General features: G+C 39.9%; 2 protein-coding genes across 14 annotated transcripts in view; one reads left to right on the top strand and one right to left on the bottom strand.

Moving 5' to 3' along the window:
• The first annotated feature begins 1,547 nt into the window (after positions 1–1,547).
• Positions 1,548–11,846, top strand: lrrc40 (leucine rich repeat containing 40). The gene is made up of 15 exons (XM_023840458.2): positions 1,548–1,997; positions 3,500–3,681; positions 4,059–4,132; positions 4,476–4,605; positions 5,146–5,269; positions 5,629–5,771; positions 6,034–6,206; positions 6,471–6,561; positions 6,717–6,762; positions 7,094–7,202; positions 7,415–7,522; positions 8,061–8,171; positions 8,602–8,679; positions 8,759–8,944; positions 11,081–11,846. The coding sequence occupies exons 1-15, from the start codon at positions 1,856–1,858 to the stop codon at positions 11,184–11,186; spliced, it is 1,803 nt and encodes a 600-aa protein (XP_023696226.2). The 5' UTR covers positions 1,548–1,855; the 3' UTR covers positions 11,187–11,846.
• A 159-nt stretch (positions 11,847–12,005) lies between these two features.
• Positions 12,006–26,484, bottom strand: part of lrrc7 (leucine rich repeat containing 7) — a 181,499-nt gene continuing 167,020 nt past the window's right edge. For 6 of the 13 annotated variants that reach the window (XM_072699695.1, XM_072699696.1, XM_072699697.1 and 3 more), the window contains 3 exons: positions 25,616–25,828; positions 24,886–24,978; positions 15,500–16,672 (listed from right to left, as the gene is read on the bottom strand). In XM_072699695.1, the coding sequence (XP_072555796.1) occupies positions 16,376–16,672; positions 24,886–24,978; positions 25,616–25,828 (603 nt within the window). In that variant the 3' untranslated portion in view covers positions 15,500–16,375. The other 7 variants (XM_072699698.1, XM_072699704.1, XR_011982663.1 and 4 more) reach the window with 6 other exon arrangements.

The following is a 26,484-nucleotide window of genomic DNA, read 5'->3' as shown; positions in this document are numbered from 1 at the left end:
ATGTCCAAGAATTCTTCTCTTGGCCTCAGCTGGAGAGTTGCCCAGACATACAACATCAGGAAAACGAGGCTTAGGACCATATTGGTGTAGCCTTCAGGCTGAGTCGGGGACCCAAGGAGCAGGACTTACGGCAAAGCCCAGAGGGTCCCACTCTATGTACGCTGGTGTGGCATCTTCGAGGTTGACACAACCCAGCCTGGCACCGACTGTGAGTTGGGCACTGACTGGACAGCTTCACATGGTGGAGAGGTGGCAGGCCGATCGATTCACGCAGTGGAGAGGTGGCAGGCTGGGCGGCTTCATGCGGCAGGCCAAGTGGTCTCACACTCGACTTATCCTCTGCACGTCAGAGAGTAAGTGCCGAATCTTCTCTACATCGGGGGTGAGTCTCACAAGCACTTTCCGAACATCGCGGAAGAGAGCTTTGGCCTTGGGGATCCTCCAGACTGACAGATTACTCCTCCATTCCAGGTGGGGATCCAGGAGGGAAAAGAAGTCTTCCACTCGAAGGTGGCTCCCATGGCACTGGTAACCCCTTTGGTTCTTGGATCTGAGGTGCTTGAGGTATCTTGTCCACCAGATGCAGGGAGGCATGGAAGCCGGAGCCGAGGTGAAGGCTGCTGGGGCTTTTTGGGAGTCCGTTCATGTTGTCATGACATGCAAAATGAAGGACTCAAAAGCAGGCATTAGGTAAAAAGGGGTTTTATTAACTGAACTGGAGCAGGGAAACAAGACCGCGAGGGGTCAAAACAAGAAGAAGGCGAGTATGGTGAAGGGCACAGGCAGACAGGAGGAGCAACGTCAATGACCATACTGAGGATGAGGAGCCAAACAGGTATTTAAATACAAAGACTAACAAGGATAAACAAGAAACAAACGTAGCTCATCAGGTTCGTGTTAGGGAGGAGACAGGAGAGTCAGGCGGACATCGCGGCCAGGATATGACAAGGTCTAGTTTTCAAATATTTGGATTTATGAATATTTTTTCCATAAAATAAGCATAATATAAATTTTTAAAATCTTCCTTCTTATCTTCAATAAGAAATCCAAAACATATAATTTATTGTAAATTCTTTTAGATTCCTAAGTTAGTGTATAGCCAATCATGCATCTTATTCAAGAATATATTAGAAATCACAAAGAAAAATATATGGTCAGTAGTTTTTATTGTTAAGCTTTCCAGACAGATAAACTACATTGAAAACTTTAAAATGTAACACGGTTGAGGCACTAAGGGACCGACTGCCTAATTTGAAGGCTTATTAATATTCATAAATTCGGGGAGAACTGATTGGACGGATAGTGGGATGGCACGCGGAAACTAATTTATATTCATATTCATGAATACGCTACCGTTAAAACACCAATCGTGTAGCGATTCCTTTATGGATATTAATGAAACCTTCTTTTTTATTATTAATGAGCCATCCTACATCCTAATGAGCCACCCAGCATCCTCAGCCATCTTACGTTTAGGAATTTCGGGAAGTTTTACTTCCGGTGGAAGTGGCGGGTGTGGCGATGACGTCACGGTGGATAACTATACCGTGATGCTCTGCGCGGTAGCGTGGCGGCGTCGCTCAGCTGGACGCGCTCATGTGGTTGCAAACACGCCCTTCTACGGCTATGCTAAAGCGCAGTATTAGCTAATCATTGGTTACTGTATGTATAAATAAACTATGGTATATAACATATAGCCAGTATAGCAGGATCACATCTGTAAACTGCAATAAATACAACGGTTGTGACGCATAGACGCAAATATCTCGACGACACAACGCTAGTCAGTCAGCCAGCCAGCTTGGGCTGGGTTTGTCATCTCTAAGATTGGCCATTCCCAGACCGGTGGAAAAACATGTCGCGTTTTAAATCTGGTGCTAAAATAAACCCAAAATCTGGGTTTGCCAAGGAAAACGAGTCCCCAGTGCCCCACGGGTTACTGAAATCCGCAAGAAAAAGTGGTCAGCTTAATCTGTCTGGACGCGGGTTAACCGAAGGTAAGGGCGAGGGAAAGTGAGCTGACTAGTTGTTTGTTGCTGTTGGGTAATTTAGCTAAACGTTGCTTATTCGCAGGAGTCATTGTCCCCAGTCGCATGCTATCTTACTGGTTATTATATAATGTTGTGAGCCATCACAAGATAGCCCAGCCTGTGTCTTGCTGGCGTATTAAATATTTAATTTTATGTATACGTGCATGCAACATCTTAGTGTAGCCGTTATCTTGGTAACTAGACTTGGTTCAGTAATGGATACTTTTGGGACGTGTGTGAGCGGCTAATGCCTTTACTTGCACATACAGACACACTTAGAGTTTAGGGTTTTGTTATGTTGCATCTGCAGGATTAAATAGCTGTACTACATAATGTCGTATTTTAGACATTTGTGGTCTTTATTTCGTAATTAAATACTCCCTATTGTTGCATCGTCCAAAGTTCACCCAGAACAACTCGTTTTCCACGAATCTTCAAACACGGACCAATGCAAGCACATGTGTTGCTTCGTTAAACGAGAAATATATACAAATATTATATGTAGATGTCACGTTATAAATGTATGTCTCTAGGTACCCAGTTAATCAGTTCCATAATATAGGTCAACATTAGTACAGTGGGCTGGCAAGTGATTCTTATAGGATAGTCACTGTGGATGCTGAAATAAAAGGATAGTCAAGTTCAGAAGCACAGGAATTGGGGGTTGGAAGAGTCAGTTCGGAGTGCCATTAAAATATTGAGTTTGGTGGTATATTTGTGGGATCAAATGTGTGGTGTACGCGAAGAAAGACCTCAAATCCAAACTGCCAGCTTGCACTGCAAAAATATATCTGCCAATACCAATGGGGCACTGTACCATATATACAACCCTTTTCAATGAATCAAAGTGGTAAAACCTGGGAACCAGTTCATGGGATTTCAAAACATATCTCTATATCTGCTAATAATGAAATTGCAGTAACCTTCTATTTTCTATAAATCCGTTACATTTATTTACTTATTTGGCAGATGCAGGTCAGCGTGTCCCTAAATCTGGGCTGTTTGTGGCCTGATCGGGGGGCATTAGTACCCTGATTAGATTGTTGTAACAATGTTAAGTCTCAAGGCTTGCTCTTACAGTGTATATTGTGTATTATTGGTGTATTTAACGATTTGTTGCATTTGTTTAAAAATGCATGGTTAAACATTTGGGAGTGGTGTGTGGCCCATTGGGCTAAGCCTCTGTACCTGTGCTTGGAAGGTCTCCGGTTCATGCCTGGCCTCGGCAGAACGGTCGAATGTCACTGGGCACTCGTGCAAGGCTGTTAACCCCCAGCTCCATGGGTGCCACAAAATGGCTGCCCCCTCACTGTGACCCCCATGATTGCCCTCACCTGCATATGTGGCTGTGTGTCACATGGGGAGCAAGATGGAGGGGGGGAAGAATTTCCCCACAGGGGTTAAGTATTTCTGATAGGTTTATCTGCACTGGGCAATGTAATAATTACAAATGTCTTTTCTCTCTGTAGTTCCTCCGAGTGTATGGAGGCTGAATATCGATACCCCAGAGGAGGCAAACCAGAACCTGTCTTTTGGAGCCGCGGATCGATGGTGGGAGCAGACTGACTTAACCAAGCTGATCCTGTCTTCAAACAAGCTGGAGCTGTTGCCAGAGGACGTCAGCTTGCTGGCTGCTCTCGTGGTTTTGGATGTGGGTACCTCTTACATCTAAGGCATTGGTGGTCAGTCTCATCCACACAGGGCTGGTGTGTATGCAGGTTTTTGGGAAAACCTTTAGGTCAGCTGTTCAAACCCAGGTGTGAGGACTCTTCAGCCAATCAGTCCTCTGATTAATAATCTAATTACGGAATTGCAGTGAAAACCCTGGATACCCAACGGCCCTTTCTGGATAATATCGGTCACCCCTGGTTTAAGGGGTATCTCAACACCAGATGTCAGTAACCTAAAGGCTGCCTTACTTATTTCAAACTGCTTGGACCAAATCAGAAATTTACCTTGAAATGTAGCTTTAAAATACTTGTGTATTGTGTTCAGTTTCATATTGTCAGTTTTTACAATTTCACTAAGGTCCATGACAATCAACTCACCAGCCTTCCCAAAACTATCGGAGAGCTGCAACAACTTCAGAAACTAAATTTAAGGTATTTATTTTCTGACATAATACTGTGGGGCTTAAAACTAAAAAATAAGGTGTTATATTTAATTCAACTTTAAAGTTTTATCCATTGTAATACATAAGTAATGTTTTGTCTGAAATATATTTGTCTATTAAAAATAGATATATATTTGAAGGATATAGCTTGTATGGTTTGTTACTTTAATAGATAAACTGGTTTCCTTTTTCCCATTTTTATTTCAAGTGTATTTGTCATGTGTAATACATGACACACACACAGCAGTCCAAAGGAAAAGGCTTCACATTTCATGGTTTCTTGTGTTGGTCCCTAATTCATAATGTCCCCTGTCATTCTGTTCTCTCTTCAGCCATAATAAGCTGAGGGAATTGCCAGAGCAGCTATGGAGCCTGACGAACCTCCGTAGTCTGCAGCTGCAGCAGAACGTCCTGGAGGTGCTTCCACAAGGAGTTGGGCAGCTGGCTAATTTAGACGAGTTGGTGAGTCCCCCTGAGTTCAGAGATTCTCCTCTCCCAGATGAAAGGTTGGTGTGGGCTGTGCAGCAGTGTCAAATTTTACTGTCCAAGATGATAGTTACAAGATTTATTACTGACCAACATTAAAAACAAAAAATTGGATGAATATGTGTTATTCATGTGTGAAATTATCAGAGAATATGCAATGTTAGTGGAGTGGATAAACTAAGGTTTTATTTTCCTTTAGAGACAGTTCGATTAGTTTTAACATTTTGTTCAATGACTATTAATTGACAGTGGAAGAAGTAAATTTGGCTACCATTATTATGAGAAGACTGAGGCTTAATTACGGTTGACAGTTCTGCGAATAAGCAACGTTTTGTCAAAACAAAATCTTCAGATCTATCTTATGGATAGATTGCTTCATGTAAAATCTCCGGTTTGAGTGATGCCAAGCTTAATTTAAGGTTCATTTCTGCCTTGAAATAGGCAGAAATTGCCTAGAAAAGGGATGCTTGAAGGGAATTTGTTCTAATGAACATTTCTCCTGTGGGGGGGTGGAAGGATCTCTCTGGGAACCAGCTGACAGAGGTGCCTGACAGTTTAGGAGGCCTCAATAACCTTGTGAAACTCAACCTCTCCCACAACAAGCTGAAGAGCCTTCCTCTTGGGATCAGCGGCATGACGAGTAAGTCCTCGCAGTGCAGACCTGCAGTGTGTAATAACACTGCATCCTGGCAGTATCTGCCATGCTAATTATTATTTTTGAACAGACTGACCAATAAACTGTGACGCAGATTCAATTTAGACAGTCGTGACAAAGAAGTAGATAAACAAGCACTAGAAAGATAGAAAAACTGTCACGAAAGTCTGTTTTTATTAGGTTTCACAGTTTTAGGTCACACATGAATCCATGTTTATTCCATATGGGAAAGTCAGTGTTGTGTTTTGTATTTTTTCATGTGGGCGTCCGGCTGCATGTTAATGTTATTTTGGAGGATGCTTGCCTTGTATTGCCCGGTTTGTGAAAATGGGCGTGTTGCATAGATCTGAAGCTCCTGGACTGCACCCGCAATCATCTGGAGAACGTCCCGCCAGTCTTGGCCCACATGACATCTCTGGAGCAGCTCTACTTGAGGCACAACAAGCTGCGCGTGCTTCCCGAACTTTCGTCCTGCAAGATGCTCAAGGTGTGCCTGCAGACGCCGTTACTCATACTGCTCACGCGGCGTCTCCGCTAACTCCACTAATCCTTTTCTAGCTGCTTTTTGCGCCACATGTCCAATCTTATTAAAAACCTTTTTAGCAATGTCAGTGAACTGGTTAGCATAGTCAAGGTCTCTGACACAGTATGTTTGATGTGATGACGCCCTTAGATATTGATTGAACCTGTATGTAAAACTGAAACCCCTACATCTGTTGGTTTTTTATGTTATTCCACTGTTTGCCCAGGAGCTGCATGTCGGCAACAACCAGATAGAGTCTGTGGAGGCTCAGCAGCTGAAGCACCTGACCGCTCTTGGCGTCCTGGAGCTGCGGGACAATAAGTTGAAGAACCTGCCTGATGAGGTCACCCTGCTGGAAGGTCTGGAGCGCCTGGATATCTCCAACAATGACATCAGCAGGTGTGCAGGCCAGAGTCTCCCAGAACACAAGTAACACACTGTGTGCTACGATGAAGGAGCAGTGCAGCCCTCACTGTCAGTGCTGTCTCTTTTAGCTAAGCTGAAATGTAGTAATAACTCTGTATTCTAAATGTGAAACAATTATTTTAATGGTCTTCTGGTTTTTATTGTTTGACCTTTTTCATGCATAGAGAAACATTGATTTTCTTCTCATTCACTCCCTGTGCTGAGTGTTGGTTTTCCTCTTCGTCTTGACTGAGTCAGCCTGCCATGTGCCCTTGGCAACATGACCAAGCTGAAGATGCTGTCTCTGGAAGGCAACTCTCTGAGGACCATTCGCAGAGATCTGCTAACGGTCAGTAAAGGCAACGATTCACATCTAATTGTCTACCAAGTTATATCTTATGAATAAGTAGGACCTTTTTTGTTTGCAGTAATTATACTTTAAGTATATTTACACTCATGAAAATTTGGGCATGGGCAGCTGATGTCAGACACTTTGCCTTTCAGAAAGGCACTCAAGAGATCCTAAAATACCTGAGGAGTCGTGTTCAAGGTACGGTTATGCATCCATTAAGCTATTCAACAATTTCTGTGTAGCACATTTTAAAAATAAAAATCATTCAACTGAAAAAACACATATAAACCTGTAATGTTATTTAATACTTTATCTCTTAGCTGAATGTTTCACCCAGAATAAATTGCGTTTCTTTTATTTATTCATTAAATAATTTTGTTAGTTTATTGCTGGTCTGTTCTGGTGTAACTGGAAATCTCTTTATTCACAAGTTATCTTGAAGTTCTGCTTTTCTTACTGCTTCATTAGGCCTGATTATACATGCAAAATAATAAAAAAAACATGTAATTGACTATATTATGCATATTAGAACAGCCAGATGGAAATCCCCAAGATGTCCCACAAACTGCAATGACACTTCCAAGTCAAGCGAAGGTCAATGTTCATGCCATAAAGACACTGAAGACATTGAACTACAGGTACAATAAATCAGCCAAGTGCAGGTTCACCTTCAGTTCTGTGTTTGCAAGGAATCTTTAATTTAACTGGAAGCACAATGAGTATTTTTTCCCCTACAAAAAAAAATAAAAAATCAGCTTTTTCCCGTCTCTGAGTAATTATCTCCTCACAGAGGGGTGTGAGAAGAGTTTTAATGAGTCGCATTTTGTTGATGAACTGACATTGTTTATAGCGAGAAGCAGGAAGCTTCAGTTCCTGATGAGGTGTTTGACGCAGTTGGAAAGGATCCCATTTCCAGTGTGAATTTCAGCAGGAATCAGCTGTGTTCACTGCCAGCAAGGTACTTGGCTTCCTATTCATGTGTTGCCCCCAGTGGACAAATGTTAATAATACAGAAACCCACCACTCTGAACACACTCTGTGTTCTCAGTAATGCGCTTAGTTAGTCAAGATCCTTTAGTATGAGATTCAAGACTTATTTTGCAGTTTGCTGATGCGCTGCCTTTAAATCATAGCCTTTTCCCCTCATATTTTGTTGTTAAACTGCTCTTCTCCCTTTTAAGCATTGAACCAAAGCTGCTTTTGTTAGATTTTTTTAGTCACAAGACTTGGAGGATTTTAACAAATTCAGGTCTGTAGCCCTAAATACTTCTGGTAGGGGACAGGGATTATGTAATGTGTACTGGGCAGAGGTGGAAAGTTCAGGTCCAAAAAGTACAAATCCAGACCAAAGATTTGTTTCAACCAACTAGTTGAGTACTCTGTGACTAACTCTTTTGTTTCAACCAACTAGTTGAGTATAAATCTTGATCTCAATCTGTACTTTCTGGACCAGAACGTTCTACTTCAGAATGCTAAATGCTTCTATTGATTCCAAGGATCATAGAGCTGAAGGACACAGTTACTGACATTAACCTAGGGTTCAACAAGCTGACCAGCATCCCAGTGGAATTCTGCATGCTGCAGGGCTTGGCGCACATAGATTTCAGGTGAGCACTTTAGCATTCATGTCTTTAGAAGCACTCATGGAAAAACCTTTTCATGCTTGTTTATTCAGAAAGCACCATAGACAGCCTAGTTGCTATTATTATGCCACTTTCAGCTCTGGGGGTTCCCAGTTTTCCTAAAACATGCATATTTCAAATTTGACATTTTAAACAGTTTTTCACTTCTTTCATAATGAATAAGAATGGCATGACTGTGCAATTTGTGTTGACTTACACCATGTAATTTGAAGAAACAGACTGGAGGATATATGGTGATAACGTGTAAATTACACAAGAAACTGAAAACAAGATGCATGTGAAACAGAACATGACACCATTTATACGTGTTTACTTCTAGTATTATTACAGATTTTTTATTTTTGATAGCTCTGAAGTAATAGAATAAATCTCCTTACCATTTTCATCATTTTAGAAACAACCTTTTGGAATCCCTGCCCGAGGAGCTGGAATCCTTAACTAAACTCAGGAGTGTAATTTTATCCTTCAATAGGTAAGTATATAACACAGTGCCTATGTGGGTCATGCTCACTGTGAAAATGCCTGACCTTGGATACCTGATAATGCTGCAGGTTTAAGGACTTCCCAGAGGTGCTGTACCGGCTTCACACTCTCGAGACGATTTTAATCAGCAACAATCAAGTAGGCAGCATTGACCCCATAAAGTTGAAGGATCTGGAAAGGCTATCCACCCTAGATCTGCAGAACAATGACATCCTTCATGTTCCCCCGGAGCTGGGCAACTGTACCAGCTTGAGGTAAGAAGAGCTCTCTGTCTACATGATACTGCAAGGCTGCACCAATAGTATTAACCAATTCTCCTGATGTAGTGTCCTCTTTGACCTGAAGTGGAAAACAGCAGCAGCAAGAGCAGGTGCATAAAAAGGAATATGTGAAAATCGCATGCCTGCCACACCATTGTGTATGCCCTGTTTGCATTATGAAGTGTATGGGGAGAGAGATCCAAAACCCCAGAAAAACAGCATAAATGTGTTTAAGGCAATAATCATCTGCTTTGTGCAGAGGTGTAATGTAACAAAGTAGGTGTAAAGTACCTTTCAAGATTGACACCAAGTTTCTAAGTTAGAAGCACTAGAACTGCAACTGAAATAATGGTGATAATTGCATTGGACAATGGTTTTATTCAGCTCAATCTGACTATTGCATGTGTGTCCATGCATGTGCATGCAGTGTGATGTTACAATATACACTGCACCCCCCCCCCCACCCCAAATTCAAACTTCTTCCAGCACCTCTGCTCAAAAGTACCAGCCTGCAAAATGTTTGTAGTTCCTTAAATCTGGCCTGTAGAATAATCTTGTTCTCCGCAAAATAAGTCATTCCTCTAATCACTGTTAAGCGTGGCAAGTTTCCCTGCTTTTTCTGAATTAAAAAGAAAATATCCGCTTATTGTCTTGTGACTTTTCCTTATTGTGCTGCACTGTAACTCACAATACTGTATTCAAACCAGTCCTGAGTGAAATTAAAAGGATAGTAAAAAAGTAAGATTTGTATTGGGTAGTATTTTACGGGCTTACGTTTACTATTACTTGAGTAACATTTTTGTACTTTTTACTTGAGTATGAAAACTGAGTACAGCGGTACCTCGGTTCTCGAACTTAATCTGTTCCGGACTCCAGATCGAATCCTAAAAAGTTCGAGTTCCGATCAAATTTTTCCCATAAGAAATAATGGAAAACCAATTAACTGGTTCCCGGCCCCCCAAAATTACACCTAAATGTTTTTTTTTGTTTGTTTTTTTTAAGCATTTAAACACAAAATGAACAGGATAAAACAAGAAGAGCATTTTTTACTTAATGGCTTCCAAAACGATAAAGTTCTTATCCCAACATTACCCCTGTGCTGCCCCGATCGTCCGCTCCTTCCGTGTGCCACGCCCCCTCGTTAACCTCGTGTGGGATCCCCATGTGATCAGCTGTTTCTGGTTGTTGTCATTAGTTCTCTGTATTAAGTCCACGTTTCAGTTTGTTTCCCCAGTCCGGTCATTGGATGCGGTCGACTTGCTTACAGCGTTGGCTTAAAGCAAGGCATTCTGATCCTGACGCAATGCATTACGGTTAGATGCATTGCAACCTCTCACCTGGCTGCACGAACTGGAACCGCCTCCGTGACGACACACCTTTGCCCTTATTGGCTGAAGAGTTTAGTTACACGCATGACGTTTGTATCCCAGGCAGTTCCGATGCATGATCTATTTCTCCCGAATATCACGTAAAGCAGTAAGAACAGGTTTTCAGTTAATTTACCTGGTAAAATAAAGTTTAAATAAATGACATAAATGCTCTAATAGTACACATAAGTTAGTGGTTTATTTATTGTTAGTTACTGTAATGTAAGAATTCAAGTAAGAATTGCATTGTAGTATGACTCATTTCCTGGCGCGTACAATTTATATTCACGGTTCGACTTCTGATATTCAGATCGAGTTCTAGGTCAAACTGGTTTGTTCGACTTTCAAGAAATTCGAGTTCGAGAACCGAGGTACCACTGTACTTTTTCCACCACTGGCTTTGTGTCAAGCACAAGTTTGTCCCTTTTAGTTGTGAGGTACATTTGGTTACTGTGGCATAGAGACTGTTTTGGTGTTGCTGGCTGTGCTTGGCGTGGGTTTTCTGTTACCGACTGGTCTCTGCTGTTCCTGTTTTCCGCCACATTGGTAGGCGAGACAGTAACTAATGGGGTTTGTGTATGATGTTAGGGAGGGTCACTCTAAATCTGTATCTGTAGGAGTAACTAGAGGATTTGTAAGAATATTTAATGTTTAAATGGTTAAACCATACCTCTCACTGTGTATAACATCATATATCCCTTCTGTGTTAGAAAGATTTCACTCTCCTGTTTGACTATTTCTGTCTGTTTAAATTCCACCACAGGGCCCTCATGCTTGATGGGAATCCATTCCGCCACCCCAGGGCTGCGATCGTGGCCAAAGGGACAGACTCTCTCCTGGAGTACCTCAGAAGCAGAATTCCTTCTTAGAGTTCCGCGCTATCAGAACCAGCACCACCTCATCCAAATTAGGGAGAGCGACACACAAACTTTGTTCTGTGCTTAAGATGAAGATTTTCAAATGTTTTTTGACCCCAGAAGATCTGCAGTCATGCCTGGGACCAGGCAGCACCTTTTCCGCACTTATCATTCCTGTGCCCAGGCGCCGCGTTTCCCTTTGCTAAAACAGCCGAGAGAGAGAGACTTTTCTTTGTAACCAATATTCATATTTTAAATGACTATTACTATAGTCAGAATTCAATTGTGATGAGTCTTGTACATGGTCCAGATTTTCTATGAATATAATCTTCATCGCACTACAGTGGCCTGTTTGATGGCAAGTAAGTACTTTTTCTATAATTTCACACTGAACTTACAGTATCTCGCCCATTTGTTTTTACTCGCCTGAAATGGACTAGCCAACTTTTAGACAGACAAAATACTGCCAATGCCAAGGTGACTTTGTGAGGATGAAGTGGTTTTATGAAATAGGCAAAATCTTCAAACATCCTGAACAATCTAACGGCAGTGTTTGAATGTTTGTAGGTGATTAAAACTACCACTGCCTATATATGTTTGTGAATGTGTATATTGTAGTGTTGCCTGCTTGTTCTGGCATATGAAGATAAAATAAAAATTATGCTTGCTAAAGTGGGTCTGTTCTTCCTAAGATAATTCTCCAATATGTCTATTAAAATATTCCCTGCTAAGGACTTGGTTTGGGTCCTCTGCCACAGAGCAATGCTGTAATATGTAATGGTGCACTTATAAAGGTTCACAGCCACAAAGTATATCAGTCATTTTTCACTGTTTCCACATAAGACTTTTGTTTATTGCATAATCGTCAGCTCTTGGTTGGAGGGACATCAGATATCCTGTAGATAAGAATTTCAACTGATCCACTTAAATTCAATAGCATCTTAGTGCTTTCAAGAATGGCAAGCAGCTGAAGACCTCACAGTTCCTGTGATTAAAAACATACTTAAAAATTATTCCCGATGTTTTGGTTTATATAAAAACAAGACCTTTACAATAAAGTGATGTTTTTATTATTTGTACAATAGACTTTCATACATTATTCAAAACACTTCTTAAATACTGAAAAAATTGTACTGTATTCCCAAAGCCGAAAAATGGCTCTGGTATTTTCTTCACAGCATTTTTAGTTTTTTTTTTCCTCCATAATTTTATAACAATTTCTTGGGTATATACAGATAGCGTCTGCAAAATGCATTCTAGACACAGAATATATATGCTTTACCAATTACATATTTGTGTCAATACAGAAATAAAACTGGAAGGTTTAAACTTGCATGTGCAAATCAATAAACAGGATAATTCTCACTAAACCTCTCCAACTAAACATTTTTTTCTGTTAAAATTACTTTCTTGCACAAAAAATGAAGCAGCATTCAAATCCAATAAGTCATCATACTGCAAAAGCTTGGAATACATTCACAATCTATATGAATAAATTAAAATGTTTTCATTCACAGTTATTTACATTAATACTGCAATTAGACCGAAAAGTACCATATATTTGCTTTTTATATATGTAATTGTATTGTAAACACATACAAAAATGACCATTTTTATATTCATGTACATATATATATATTTTTGTATAACACAAATTCACAATTACTGTAGAAATCAATTTTACAAGTTAAATACTACAGCTTCCCCATATCCTGAATTCCTTTTTCCATACAGTTATAGAAATCTGAGCAAAGCTAAATATATCAGTATATTACAAATAACCTGAAAATGTTTAGTAAAAAAAAAATTAAACTTTATTCAGGTTCATGACTCAACCCTTTAAATTAAGCATTGTTAATTTATCCAGTGGTAGCTTTCCTTAGCTAGGTACACAACTCTCTCTAGGACTACAGGTTTAGAGTGTTCCGTTCTGTGTGATGTCACCTTAAATGCTACATTTGTATACATTTAAAATATGGAACATTTTCTGGGTTTCATCAGTGATAAACCATCAATAGAGAGACTATGGCACAAATTGTCACAAATGATCTCCCTCTGCATTTTAAAAACTATTTTTCCAAGAAAAAAAAACCTTTAGCATGTCTACTTAAAAAGACAAAAAGCCACATTTTAATAAGTAAAGCATGTGAAAGCATGCTACAGAGCTTACGATGGAAATCAATTCAGTACAATGACAAGAAGCAATGTGGGTGTTTTTTTAAAGAAACAAAAACTTATTTGTAAATAGTTTAAAATGTACAGAAAATTACTAGCAGCACGACATAATTTCAGTAAATCTTGGTAGGATGTAAAAGATGTATTACAAATTTAAATAATACATGTGAAATGATAAAATTTTACTTTTTTTGTTTTGGAATGATTGTAAAAGTTCTGCTTGACTATTTCTGCTTTTAATTAGCGTGTTGACCGTCCAATCTACGTGCCATTTGATATGATCTTATGGTCATATCCAAACCTGTAGAACATTATGTGCTCTATGCACCTGCTTACCTATTTATAACTCTGTACATGCAATGCTATGGGTTTTTCATGAGCCTCCTGCTGTCACCCATCATCCGTCAGTATAGAGAAGAACATTACAGCAGTTTCACATCTCAGTGGATGTGTGAATATCGACACTTGGACTGTCCTCAGCAGCACAATCTGGAGTGTGAAGAAATCTGTTGCGTGGATTTTTAGTTACCAGTGAGTCATTTTTTTAATCCAGGTCCTCTGTGATATTCTCAAGTTTGGATTCATAATTTGTTTTTTACTTCTAAAAAGTTTTGTGAAATGGCACATCCAGGTCACCTGTGAAATGATATTCCAGGTTACCAGTATTCACACAGAACAAAAAGTAACCAGGAAGAATCTAAACTGTAAATGGGCTTCTGCCTTTTGAGTAAACAGAGTGTATAGCTTTGATGGTGACGATGTGGAATCCTTTCTATAAGTGATCATATTAGGTGTGGACTCTAGAAACAAAAGATATACATTCTGGCTTTCCTAATCGAACATATACAAAACAAAGGTACAAAAAAAACTAGATATGCTCAAAAACAACTTGCCTTTTCCAGTGCAGAAACAATCATCAGTAGCAATCAGGTTTCACAAACATTTTTGTAAATAAGGTCCAATTACTGAGCATGTACTGATTACCCCTCATATATCTGGGCCTGTCCATTCAAAGAAAATAAAAGCAATGTTTTATGATAATCTTTCATTTCACAGATTTTTGGAAACAAACTGCAAAAAACACATCTGACAAACTCCATTAATTGGTTTTAAATTGTGATCAAGATCAACATAAATATTACACTTCAACCACATAAAGCAAAAAAAAAAAAAAAAAAGAAATGGAAAAGAACTGGTGGTATAACTATTTAGAAATGTTTATAAAGGTATTTTCAAAGTCTATTAAAATTGAACAGATCATATTTAATGTCCTAAAATGACACTAAAAATAGCAATCAAATAATGGCTTAAATTCAAAGCAAACAGCATACATACATACGCTCCCTCCACTTGGGTCACCTGAACCTTTCATTTCTTCATTTAAATGTATATATACATATTTACAGAAGGCATATACACAGTTGAGGCAGTGTTTATGGTGAATGAATTACCAAAACAGCCAGTGTGCTTTCATGCTCTGACATCTAAATGGAAAAAATACATGAAGTTAAATTAAATGCATAAGAAATTAAGCAATACCTTTCAAAAACAAAATAGCAAACAAAAAGGAACAAAAATCCACATCTGCACCAATCTACAGCCTCAGGCTGATAGATGTACAGTAAATGATCTTCTGTCAAATAGGCATAATATTTAAACATGTCCTTTTGATTGGTGTGTAACATGACACGTAACTTATAGTACATTTGGCACTAATACTTTGCCATTGGTCCAGCAATTGGCAAATGTTACTGTTCCAAGATAAAAATGGACGCAAGTAGTTTGTACACATTTCAGTTCTGTACATGTAAGAAGTTATGTACGGTAAAAAAAAAACAAACAAAAAAATTAGCTTGTGCTCTCCCTCAAGATTACCAAGTCCACAGTTTTCTGGAAATTCTTCAGTAGAGACACAGCAGTTTCATGTTCCATGTGTAAAAAATTATGTCCATTGGCCTGAAACGTGAAAAGGAAGCAGAGAGTAAACGTGGTAAAGTGGCAGTTAGAAGTTCAGGGTGGCCACATGAGAAGACTGGGGACAGGCCTAGCTCAAGGGAGATAGAGGAGACACGAAACGTCCACTGTCAATAAGAAGAGAGGAGAGAGAGAACACCAAATGCACACAGGAAGAAGGAAATCATGCTGTAAAGAGAAAGGGAGAGAAGCTGGATTTTAGAGGATTGTTTGTCAGCTAAAGAGCTCCATCTGTGGAGAGAGCAGAAAGGCGGCAGGTCCTTCAGGAAGCGACGTATGGGAGAGCCTCTAGTTGCACACACTGAAAGCGACACACAAATGGAAGGCTGCCAATGATCAGGTCCTATGCAGTTATTCCAGCACAAGAACATCCAGTTCATGTAGGCTGCAGAATTTTAAACCACACTATAATTTAACGACAAAATCCAGGTCTGGATCTCAATGACAGCTTTACATGGACTGAGAGTCCTGTGAAGCCACTGACCGCTGAAGGAGAATCAAACTCAATAAGCGCATAGAAACTGTGGCCTATGCTAGATTTGCATATGTTTATGTTGCCATACTATTGGAATATGTATGCCAAACATCCTGCATCCAAATCCTATCATTGCACTGAGTAGGCAACATTCACTGTGCTTGAATGAACTTATCTGAACACACCTTCTAAGCCAGTGGTGCTGAATAACAGGATGCAACTGCAGGATGACAGGCCTATGTGGTCATGCCAAGAAGGGTGACAATATGCCGGCGATGCTCAGTTGCTTCCAGGGGGCCAGTGTAAGAACTTACAAAGACAGGGCGAGGGAATTCTGAGAAATGTCGATCTGTGTTACACGGGACAAAGGTGGAGAAAGAAGGTCTGCAAGTTGCAACAGCATGAAAACACTGCTCTTATGCAACTGCAGAGAAGCTCATGGTATCTATGAAGGGAAAAAATGTGATGAATTTTACTCCTTATAAATTGATATTAGTGTCAGGGGCAAATATGAATTAGGCATCTATTGTCCTTCTTAGCAAAGGCTAAACATACCATTTATCGCCCTGTTAAGAAGTCAAGAGTTTGGAGTCGGGAGGTAGAGCCGACACAAAAGCAGAGCATGCTCAACCAGTGGTGCAGAGCATAGTGCATGCCACGTGCATGAGGTCCCAGCAAGAATGCGCTGGACAGCATTACACGCATACAGCCACGTGCATGAGCTCCCAGCAGGAACGTGCTGGACAGCATTACACGCATAGATGCGTGAGCGATGTGCAGGGATGGACATCAATGTTACCTTCAGAATTTTGTCCCCAGGCTGAAGAACGCTGGCAGCAGGTCCATCAGGCTGTACCCTAGTAACAAAGATACCCTATAAGTCAAAAGTGATATGAGGTTAGGAACCACATGGTTAACATGGTTTAAATGTGCCTTTCTGTATGGAGTTCACCTGACTATTTACCCATCGCCACTCTCATTTGTTGTTTAGCGCAACATCTCCACTACAAACATGGAAAAATAACTGAAATGCTGTGTGGTTATTCAGGAATCAGTGACGATCAAAAATTGCCCTTTACATGTCCTTCTGTATGAAGAGCCAAGCAAATGCCGCAATACAACTTGTAAACTCAGTCAAGTGAAGACTGATTAATGTCAACAGCAGCGACTTGATGATTAACACTGTCACCCAGGGCCAGATTTAGACTGGTTTGACTGGAGGTGCAGTGAGAAATATTTAGGGGACATATTGTTGCACAAATGATGATTTACAATAAAACATATGACATATTTCTCCAAATGGCCATAATTGCCATACATATGTTTTAAATCAATGTGACACCCACCACTCTGGCAGGGTATTAGGTTTTATTTGCTCTTTCATTGTTTACTACTTTCTGTCTTTTTATGTATAGAACTTAATATTTGCTATCACATCACAGTACCAAGTTTCCTATTTTCTGGACAAAAATGAACTCATCCATGTTCATTAGTAATTACTTTCTCATGAGCCAAAAATCAATGGATTCTTTGCTCTCATGTAGCATGGTGTGTCAAAATGGTGTAAGAACATGAGGCTGAAGACACTCCAATCTCTAGGGCAGTTACATGCAATGCATAAAGCTCAGGAAATCCATCCTTACAGCTTTTAACTTGCTTGTATACCGTACAGAGCTCCACCTGGTGCCGGTCTTTGACTGCTCCAGAGAATTCTCCAACTTAGAAGGACCATCAGAGCTAGAGCTGGTTATGGTATTTGACTCGGGGGTAAGTTGTGTCTTGCGGATTATTTGCAGACTAAATGACTGGATGCAACCACATTTCACCTGAATACAGGCTGTCTGAATGCAAGCAGTTACCAGTAGGATCCATTCTCCAAGTTTTTAAGTTAAATTTGTATGTAAGTCTAAACAGTAATAATATAGTACATAATAAATACAATCATACTGTAATAATAAAAGTAACTACATATGGTACTGTACTATACCTAAAGCCAAAGAACTGCTGAAGTCGCGCAATGTTTTTATGAACGTAATAGCGCGTGTGTTTGTTATTACAAACCATTTATGCCAGTCTGCTCATGAGCACAAATTGTCCATAAGTCAGATGTTCTTGACCCAGGCACTGCCTCCATGTCATTTCGGCTAAACATTAGGGCTGTAACGTTTTGGTACATAATTTTTGGCTTGTTACGCACAAGGTAATAAATGAATACATTTAGTGACATGGGCGGAAACTAAATTTACAAGGTGATATTCAACACGGAAATCATTATGGTAAATGTGAGAGTTGCTTATGAGTAATGCTGATTATAGTCAGTTATAACTGGTGGTTTTAGAACATTCTGGGTTCCCAATTAAGTACAAAAGCACTGGAGAGAGAGAGAGTAGTTTATAAGATCAAGACTGTCTGTTACACTGAACTCAGAAATGTTACTGAAACACATAAAAAAATGCTAACTCATCCAAGTGTGTGTATGACCAGAGCAAGGCAGAAACAACCTCTGCAAGTTAGTCTCTCCATGGTATTTAAGTCACTTTTGCCGTGAAATTCTGACCCAGCTGAAAAATAATTATAGGCTACAGGATAGTTTATTGCTACAGATATGCAACCATACTTAGTAGTAGAGAACACAGGGTTTAGTTCATTATGATTGCTATGATTATATATATGAATATGCACACACACAGTTGCTACTCTTCAATATAGTTACATCTGTCTTACAATGACCATAGAGTATAAGGCACAATGATTTCCATTACTTGGTTTATGCTGGTTTCTGCTGGGGCCCAAAATAGGTTGTCTCGCCCTGGGCCCCGCCCCTCCTCACAGACGGGCCTGCCAACTTCCCCGACAAAGGAAATAATTTGCGATCAGTCATTGTCACACACACATACTGGGTTACTTGTCTGTTATTGTTGATTACTGATAATATTGTCGAACAGCACAAGCTTAACACAGACATACGAAACTGAAGGCATTTAGCCTCAAAAACTAAAGCAGTCCAGATCAAGGGCACCAGAAAAAACAATCATAACAGTTGTCACTACTTAGCAATATGGAAAAAAACTCAATGACTTTTGGAAACATGATCAACCAATTACATGTTAGTAGAAGTTAGAGGGTTAGAGGTTTCCTTAGTTCTCTCTTTCCTATCCAAGCAAAATTGATATGTAACAAATATCCCTAATAGAATCGATATTAATTAAAATTGGATAGGAAATCAAACTGATTCGGGACCTTGTAAGTTGGATACCCAGTGGTGATACCCAGCCCTGCTCTACTCGATAAGTGTTGGGTTACAATTTGCCAACCAATGACTTTTTTGGGGGGGAAGATGAGAAAAGAGGGAAGAGTTTCCCATCCCAGATTCTCCCTTGATCTGGCCATTTGACTTCACAAATATATCCTTTAGAAGTAAAGTTTTAGCTAATATGTGACTGTCCTGCTTTGAGACAGTTATACAGACGCTCCTCTACTTATGAACCTTCAACTTACGAACTTTCAGACATACGAACAAAGAGGACTAAGTCCAAATTGTGTTCGTTAGGCTCCCATTTCCTGTCCGCAACTATCAACGTTTGTTCTGCACGCCAATTCCGCATAGTACAAATTCTGGCCGCTACTGCCTCAGCGTAGCAGTGTTGTGTGCGTACTCCCAGCATCCTAGTTCTTTGTACTTGCGTATCGATAAGACATATTCTCGAGATCAAAGTTTACTTCATTTTTATTGTGAAATATTCAGTGCTTCGATTATCCATTTTGTTTTATGTATTATTAGTAATGTGTTTTAGGATGAGAAAACATGTATTGACTTTATATCATACTGTTATGCCCCGGTCATCCGAGCTTCCTGTGTGCCATGCCCCCTCATTTACCTCGTGTGGAATCCCCGTGTTATCAGCTGTTTCAATTCATGTTGATTGTTGCTGTGCATTTAAGTCCATGTTAGAGTATGTTTCCCCAGTCTGGTCATTAAAATCTTGACGTCGTTTTCATGTTCCTGAGTGTGTTTCCTGAAATAATCCCCATGTTCACCTGATTTCGCCGACTCCTGTGCTGCTTCCCCGCGCCGAAAGCGTGACAGAATGACCGGACTCAGGAAACATACTCTAACACAGACTTAAATACACAAGACTAATTAACACAACTAGAAAACAGTTGATGACACGGGGATTCCACACGAGGTAGCGAGGAGGGCATGGCACACAGGAGGATAGGCACGAGCAGGGCATGATACATACTTACTTATGCATGTACATTTGAGTACCCTTAAAATTATGTTGAATAACAATTTAAGAACATTTCAAGTTACGAACGGCCATTCGGCCGTATGTCGTTCGTAATTAGAGGAGGGTCTGTACTTTGTTCTGCGTTTTAGCACCACCCCTGGCTGGTTTGCATACTGCAAAAAGTGGTTAAAATATAACAGTAGCACTGTAGCACGTTAGTTGCTAGTTCGGTTTTTCAGGTAGGACAAAAGTTAATTTTTGTCTTTGTGATTCACCTTGCAGCAGCTGATGACGGCAATGGCTGCAAGTTCTTATGTTCTTATGTTATGTTATTAGTATTTTATGTTTGTCTTCTATGTCTTCTGTGTATTATGTGCTATGTTTTGTCTGTGAGGGAGGGGTTTTCAAGTAAGAATTTCATTGTGCTCTGTACACTGTACTTTGTACATATGACAATAAACTTCAAACTTCAGAATTATAAGGTTTGTTTGATTAATTTCATTACTGTGTATAAGTTAGCTTATAGCTTAGTATTCGTGTGCGTATAATGTTTAACATATTCTCTTGTATTTGAATTTATTTGAGAGTGCTTATTTTACTTAGTAAATTAATTTACTCTTTGTATAATTTGTGTAAATGTATTACAGACACTCCTCAACTTGCGAACTTTCAACTTACGAACTTTCAGACATACAAATGAAGAGGACTGTAAGTCCAAATTGTGTTCATTGGGTTACTGTTTCCTGTCCACAACATCGATTTTTTTTGCTGCGCGCCAGTTCTGAGTAGTACAAACTTCTGGCCACTACTCCTGCCGTGCAGCAGTGTAGCGTGCATACTGCCTGCATCCTAGTTCTTTGTACTTGCGTATACCTTTAAAATGATGCTGAATAACGACTTATGAACATTTCAAGTCACGAACGGCTATTCGGAACGTATCTCATTCGTAAGTAGAGGAGCATCTGTATATTCATGAATGTAAACTGGATATTTTCCTTTTTTTATAGCTTCACTCTAAGGACTCAATAAAAATGCTAATTGCTCCAATTCATCTGGTTGAATCTTGGATTGAGTTTAGCTAACTAATTGACTGTGCACAAGCTTCGTAACGCATAGTGAGGACAGTACAGTGACCTTGAATGAGCCAAATGAGTGCAGAGCAGTCGGGTGATGTGGTCAGCTGCAATTTCAGCACTATCCCTGCAAACAAGGAGTACAGCGACCTCTGGGCCAAAGTAAACCACCCCCACACTCCGAAAGTAACGATCAACACGCAATACTGAAGGGCAGACAGGACAGGCAGCGAGAAAAAGCCAAAAATGTTACTGTGGTTTCCCTGAGTTAATACCTCACAGAATGATTCCCAATGTTAAAGAGTAATTCCACTGGGAGACATTCATTAAAAACACATTTTTGCATTTAACTACAGTATATCCAACAAAAAACTGCAGATTACAAAAAAGAAACTTCCCTAGGTAAGATATACAAAGATACTATGTCATGAAAAACATACATAATCAGGCTTGAAAAATTTGTAGCCTTTACAGCAAAAGAATACCTGAAATGGTACAAAAATACTATACTGATTATAGAAATCAGTGTCAGACAGCAGTTAAACTCAGCAGCTGAGTCAGCTGTATGTGTTTATTAGATGAACACTGAGCTTACATAACATTAAGGACATCCCCTAATTGCTTGTAGGAGACTGACAAGATGAAAATAAGCGGATCCTGGATTGATCTCGCTTTCTAAATCCATTCTAAATCCATTCAGTGCAGGTAAAGGGGAAGAGACTGGTTAGGGAAGAACTGTCATAACCAAGAGACAGACTGAGTATGTGAGAGAGAATGGACAAGAATAAAGAATTAAGCGCCTTTGAACAAAACTGCAGTGCTGCAGTTTTAAGATCAGAAGTGTATATTGCAAGTATTGTGCACTCATTGTACACATTATAAAACATTCCTTGCTCTGCATGATAATATGATCCGATTCATGATGGTTTGCTCATTGCTGTGCTCCTATGTAGAAGGAATGCTTGCAGACACAGAAAAGATGATCTGTATAATATACGACTGTCAAGAAAAGGAATCTGAGGATTTAAAATGATATTGCTTTTTATTCATCCCATAGTCACTCTATAATTACCTGAAAATGCCTGCAGCTTAATTTTTCTTTAAATGCCTGCTTCAATCCAGTGCAAATGATCAAATTAATACAGGAATAAAAATTAAAACCTTTATAGGGATTCTGATATCATTCCACGCTCATATAAAATGTCTGACTTGTGTTCTACATGTGCTATATCTGATGTTTATTAATGCCAAATAAAAATAAAAATTCACTTACAATGTATTGTTTACTCGTGCACTTGTTGATGAGGAAGATAACTGCATAATTATCATAAAAAAAACAAACAATCTCCCTGGACAGAAAGAACAGATTAGATTCAAGACTGGGTTCAAAAAAACTTTGCCACAAATACAGACCTGGCATTACTTTGACTCATAAGCCAAATCTACAAATAATATTTATGGAAATTCGGTAAATATAAAATAATAGATCTACATCTTCCACTGTAAGCATCTGTCTTCACGGTCACTCAGAAAAAAGCGCGATTAGACTCAAAACTCGAACCAAAGCGTGAGACTTATAAAGCCCCTTTCAGACATACACAGCCACCCTGAAATTTTCTCGACATTAACCGGAGATGCTGTTTCTGTAAAAGCAATGTCTGAACATTACCTTGCTAGCTCTTTAGTACACATACCAGGTCATTTCTGATTGACCCCCATGTCTGAATGGAGCAGGGAGACATAAGGAGAATTCACCACGAGTGAGTGGGCATATTAAAAACGTTTTTATCGTGTGACGGGCATGGAAACGTTACAATGCAAACATCCAAGGGTGAAGATAAAGGGTAGATCTTCAACGAACATGGCTAACTGAAGAGATGACGAAATTCTGGAATTTCTATCAGTAGTGCTGTAAATAAAACACTGCAATTTCCAAAGTGCACTTTTTGCTTCATGTCCTGCCTCCTGCATGCTCTACCCAAGCGGCGCACCTCATCTAAACCAAATGGAGTATTTCCATGTCTGACATGGACAATCTCCAGTTGTGTGCCACGTGTGTCAAAGGGCAACTCCGGACAATGTCCAGACTTCATGTGTGAAAACAGTTTATTAAGTCCATTCCCTGACATTTTTACTGAAGAAATTCAGGTCCTCAGTCAAGTGTAAAATAGCAGAGAACCTCCTGGAAATTTCAGGTCCCTGGTGTGTTTAGCTGCTTTCACCCTGAACTGTTTTCAGAATTTTTTATTGTTTTAGATTTCCATAGCAGCATTGTAATGGCACAGACTGTATCACATTATGTATTATCACTGTTTATTATGAAATAATAAAGCTACTATGCATTTCCATAGTAAACCCATGGCATGACCTATAGAACAGGATTTACATTATCTAGACAGACTTTTACGGTTCTACATTATGAAAATACATTATATCACGTTACAATTCACACTGCAGGAATTACAGCAAGTGACTCAACATACATCAGGAGTTACTCTTTTGGGAACTATGCTGAAAATTTCTGATCACCTGTTTAGATCTCTGGGTTCCTTTATAGGACAGATTTACTGCTTTGGCATTTTTGTTCCCTCTGTATCTGTTCATTTTACATGACTTATCTTGATCTCTATATTCATATGTGGCATTCGAACTGCTATGTACTATTGAATTTAGATGTTAGCTAGAAATATGGTTATAAGATACTGCTGATATTTAAAATGCACAAACTGCACATTTTCTATTCTGTTCTTTCCTGGTGGGTGTTTGTGCTCATTAGCCAGCTTCTATATGTTTGGTGCCATTCAAAAGAGAGACCACCCACTGAGGAAGCACCGCAATTCTCAGGACAGCCAATCAGGAACCAGTACACATCTAAGCGAAGTGTTTAGGCACTGACATTCTGGCCAAACTGAAATAGCCTGGCTGCCATTGGCTCTCACTTGTGTGACGGAGGCTGACAGGCTTGACCTTAAGACCCAAACAGTGCATGTGCTCCAAGGGCTGGCATGACAACTAGCTGCAGAGCTCACACATGTGACATAACTTGCTTCCTTTTATTAAGGAAAAGGTCTTAAATGTTCCATATTTCCTAAAGACTGTGTAGTGGAGTACATTATGAATATGTAATCGATTTGAATCATAAAGTCAGGCATCTTGCATTCTCTGCATTTTTCTATAATGATCTATGTACACCTGCATGGCCTCTCTCCGGGAATATTTTATTTTGCTTAAATCAGGAAGGTACCATTCCCCAAGTGATCATCTGGGGGGGGGGCATGCAAGCACAGGAAGAACATGCAAACTCTGCTAGATTATGTCCATTATATCTGAGGTGACAACACTACTGACTGAGCTCCCATATGCACTTTTAACAATAAAAAAATACCATTGATCTCATACACAACTGGGTAGGTGGCTCAGCAATGTGTTCCGAAGATTCCTTATCACAGATAGACTATTCATAAAAATACTATATTAAACAATGTGAAATGGAGTATGGTAGGTGAAATTGAAAACACTGGCAAAATATTTTCAATACTTTGCCACTGTACTTACCGCCACAAGAACAACGCCAGCTGAAAACCAACATGCTTACATCTACCAGAAATGCCTCTGGTTGTGTCCCTTTTGAAATTAGTGGAATTATTATTCTGCATCCAGCAAAACATGCAATTTAACCCATAAAGTACAGCAATAAGGGAGCAGCCTGCAGAATTCACACATAGCTTTGGCGCTAACCTTCAAGTACTGGCATAGGGCGAGATGGAGAAGCTCAGTCTTACCATGTCGGAAGGCTTGAAGGGGTTCCCCTGACCGCTGATGCCCCCTGAGATGCTGAAGCCTAACCCCGGGCTCTTCTCTATCCTCATGCAGAGCTGTCCAGGGCACAGTTACTGCATTAACTGATCAAACATCACCACATTCTCTTTGTATACTTTGTACTGTTTGCACCATTTGTTCTTGTTTACATTGCGGTCTGTCTTTGCACTTTGTCTTTGTTTTGCATTACATGTTTGTATCTGTGCACTTTATGTACGTCGCTGCTCTATAAAAGATTTTCCCATTGGATCATAAATTATACTATATTAATTTTGTCTTATAGTATCGTAGAGATGACATGGTATTGCCTAAAATTGCACTGACCAACATACCAACAACCACTTTACAAAGCAAAGGAATGTAAAAATGGTACTATTAACCCAAATATCCTTTTCTAATTAGCAGGAAATTGAATTAGCATGTATATTTCATATCATGGCATTAGAAACTTTCAAGTATATGTTCATACTGATTTATATCATGAAATATAGCTTTCAATGCACAGAGAAGCTGTGGTCAGCAAGAGCTGGCAGATGTCATGATTCTGCAGTTCTACCCAAAAGGTTTAAATTTGGAGAGAGTACAGCTAATCTTGGGGGCCGAAGCTTAAATGCCACAGTCCATGTTGCCAGGTGCACAGTGTTAGCATCTTCTCATAGCAACGTCCTGAGGGCGGCAGAAAGGGAGGCCAACCTGCTCCTGGTAGCCGTCCATGCTCTTCTGCCCTTTGGTCTGAATGAGGCAGTGGGCACTCTGGGGCCGGGGGCTGGTGGCTGAGACGGCCATGGGCAGCGGGGAGTGGTACTGCTGGATGGAGATCTTGTTCATGGGCCCTTCGTACTGCTGGTCGCGGGCAGAGCGGTGTGGCGGCGTGACGGACGTGGAGGTCATGATCATTGTCTGCGTCTGCCGGGGGTAAGTCATTAGGCAGTGAGTCAAACGGTGGAGAGATGAAGGCACTAGGGGAAATGCATGACTAGCAGGCAACCAACAGAGGGTGCAATAACAACACTATAAAAGCCAGGTTAATCACAGCCTGCTGTTACATTACCAATTGAGATATAGCAATGACACTACAATCACACACCGAAATAGACAATTAAATGAATTTTTAACAAAACAAGATTTTTTGTTGCCCCACTGAAACATCACATTTTTTTCCTGACAGTACAAAAATCTGAATTTTCCATCCCTTGCAACACTACATAGACCACACAGATTAACATTTCGTATTAAATAATACAGGTTTTTTTTATATCATCAACACTGTTTCAAACCACTGTTACAAACCTGACAAGTTCAATCATTCTTACTGTAAAATGAGGGAATATATCATATTATAAACAGTTCTTTAAATGGAACTTGGTAGCATTCATGGAATTGGAGTAATTTTTCGGTTCCATCATCCTTGCAAAAAATGCACATAAAATAGGTATTACAAACAGACACATATGTGAGGTCAGGTTGGGGAGCAGGCACTGATAGAGCGCGTAGCCGCACCCACCACAAGACGAAACACCTCCACATCCCAGTTGGCGACCCCTAAGCCAACATGCGGTCCA

Source organism: Paramormyrops kingsleyae, chromosome 15 (genome assembly GCF_048594095.1).
Source record: "Paramormyrops kingsleyae isolate MSU_618 chromosome 15, PKINGS_0.4, whole genome shotgun sequence".
In the NCBI taxonomy this organism is placed as follows: domain Eukaryota; kingdom Metazoa; phylum Chordata; class Actinopteri; order Osteoglossiformes; family Mormyridae; genus Paramormyrops; species Paramormyrops kingsleyae.
The sequence above is the reverse complement of the archived record's forward strand: the minus strand, read 5'-3'. Positions and strand labels throughout refer to the sequence as shown.

Bases quoted from the DNA above. Each gene is read 5' to 3' on its own strand.
- lrrc40 (XM_023840458.2), top strand. From the start codon at position 1,856: ATGTCGCGTTTTAAATCTGGTGCTAAAATAAACCCAAAATCTGGGTTT. The intron at 3,682-4,058 runs GTGGGTACCTCT...AATTTCACTAAG, and splicing joins CTGCTCTCGTGGTTTTGGAT to GTCCATGACAATCAACTCAC. The intron at 6,763-7,093 runs GTACGGTTATGC...TATGCATATTAG, and splicing joins CCTGAGGAGTCGTGTTCAAG to AACAGCCAGATGGAAATCCC.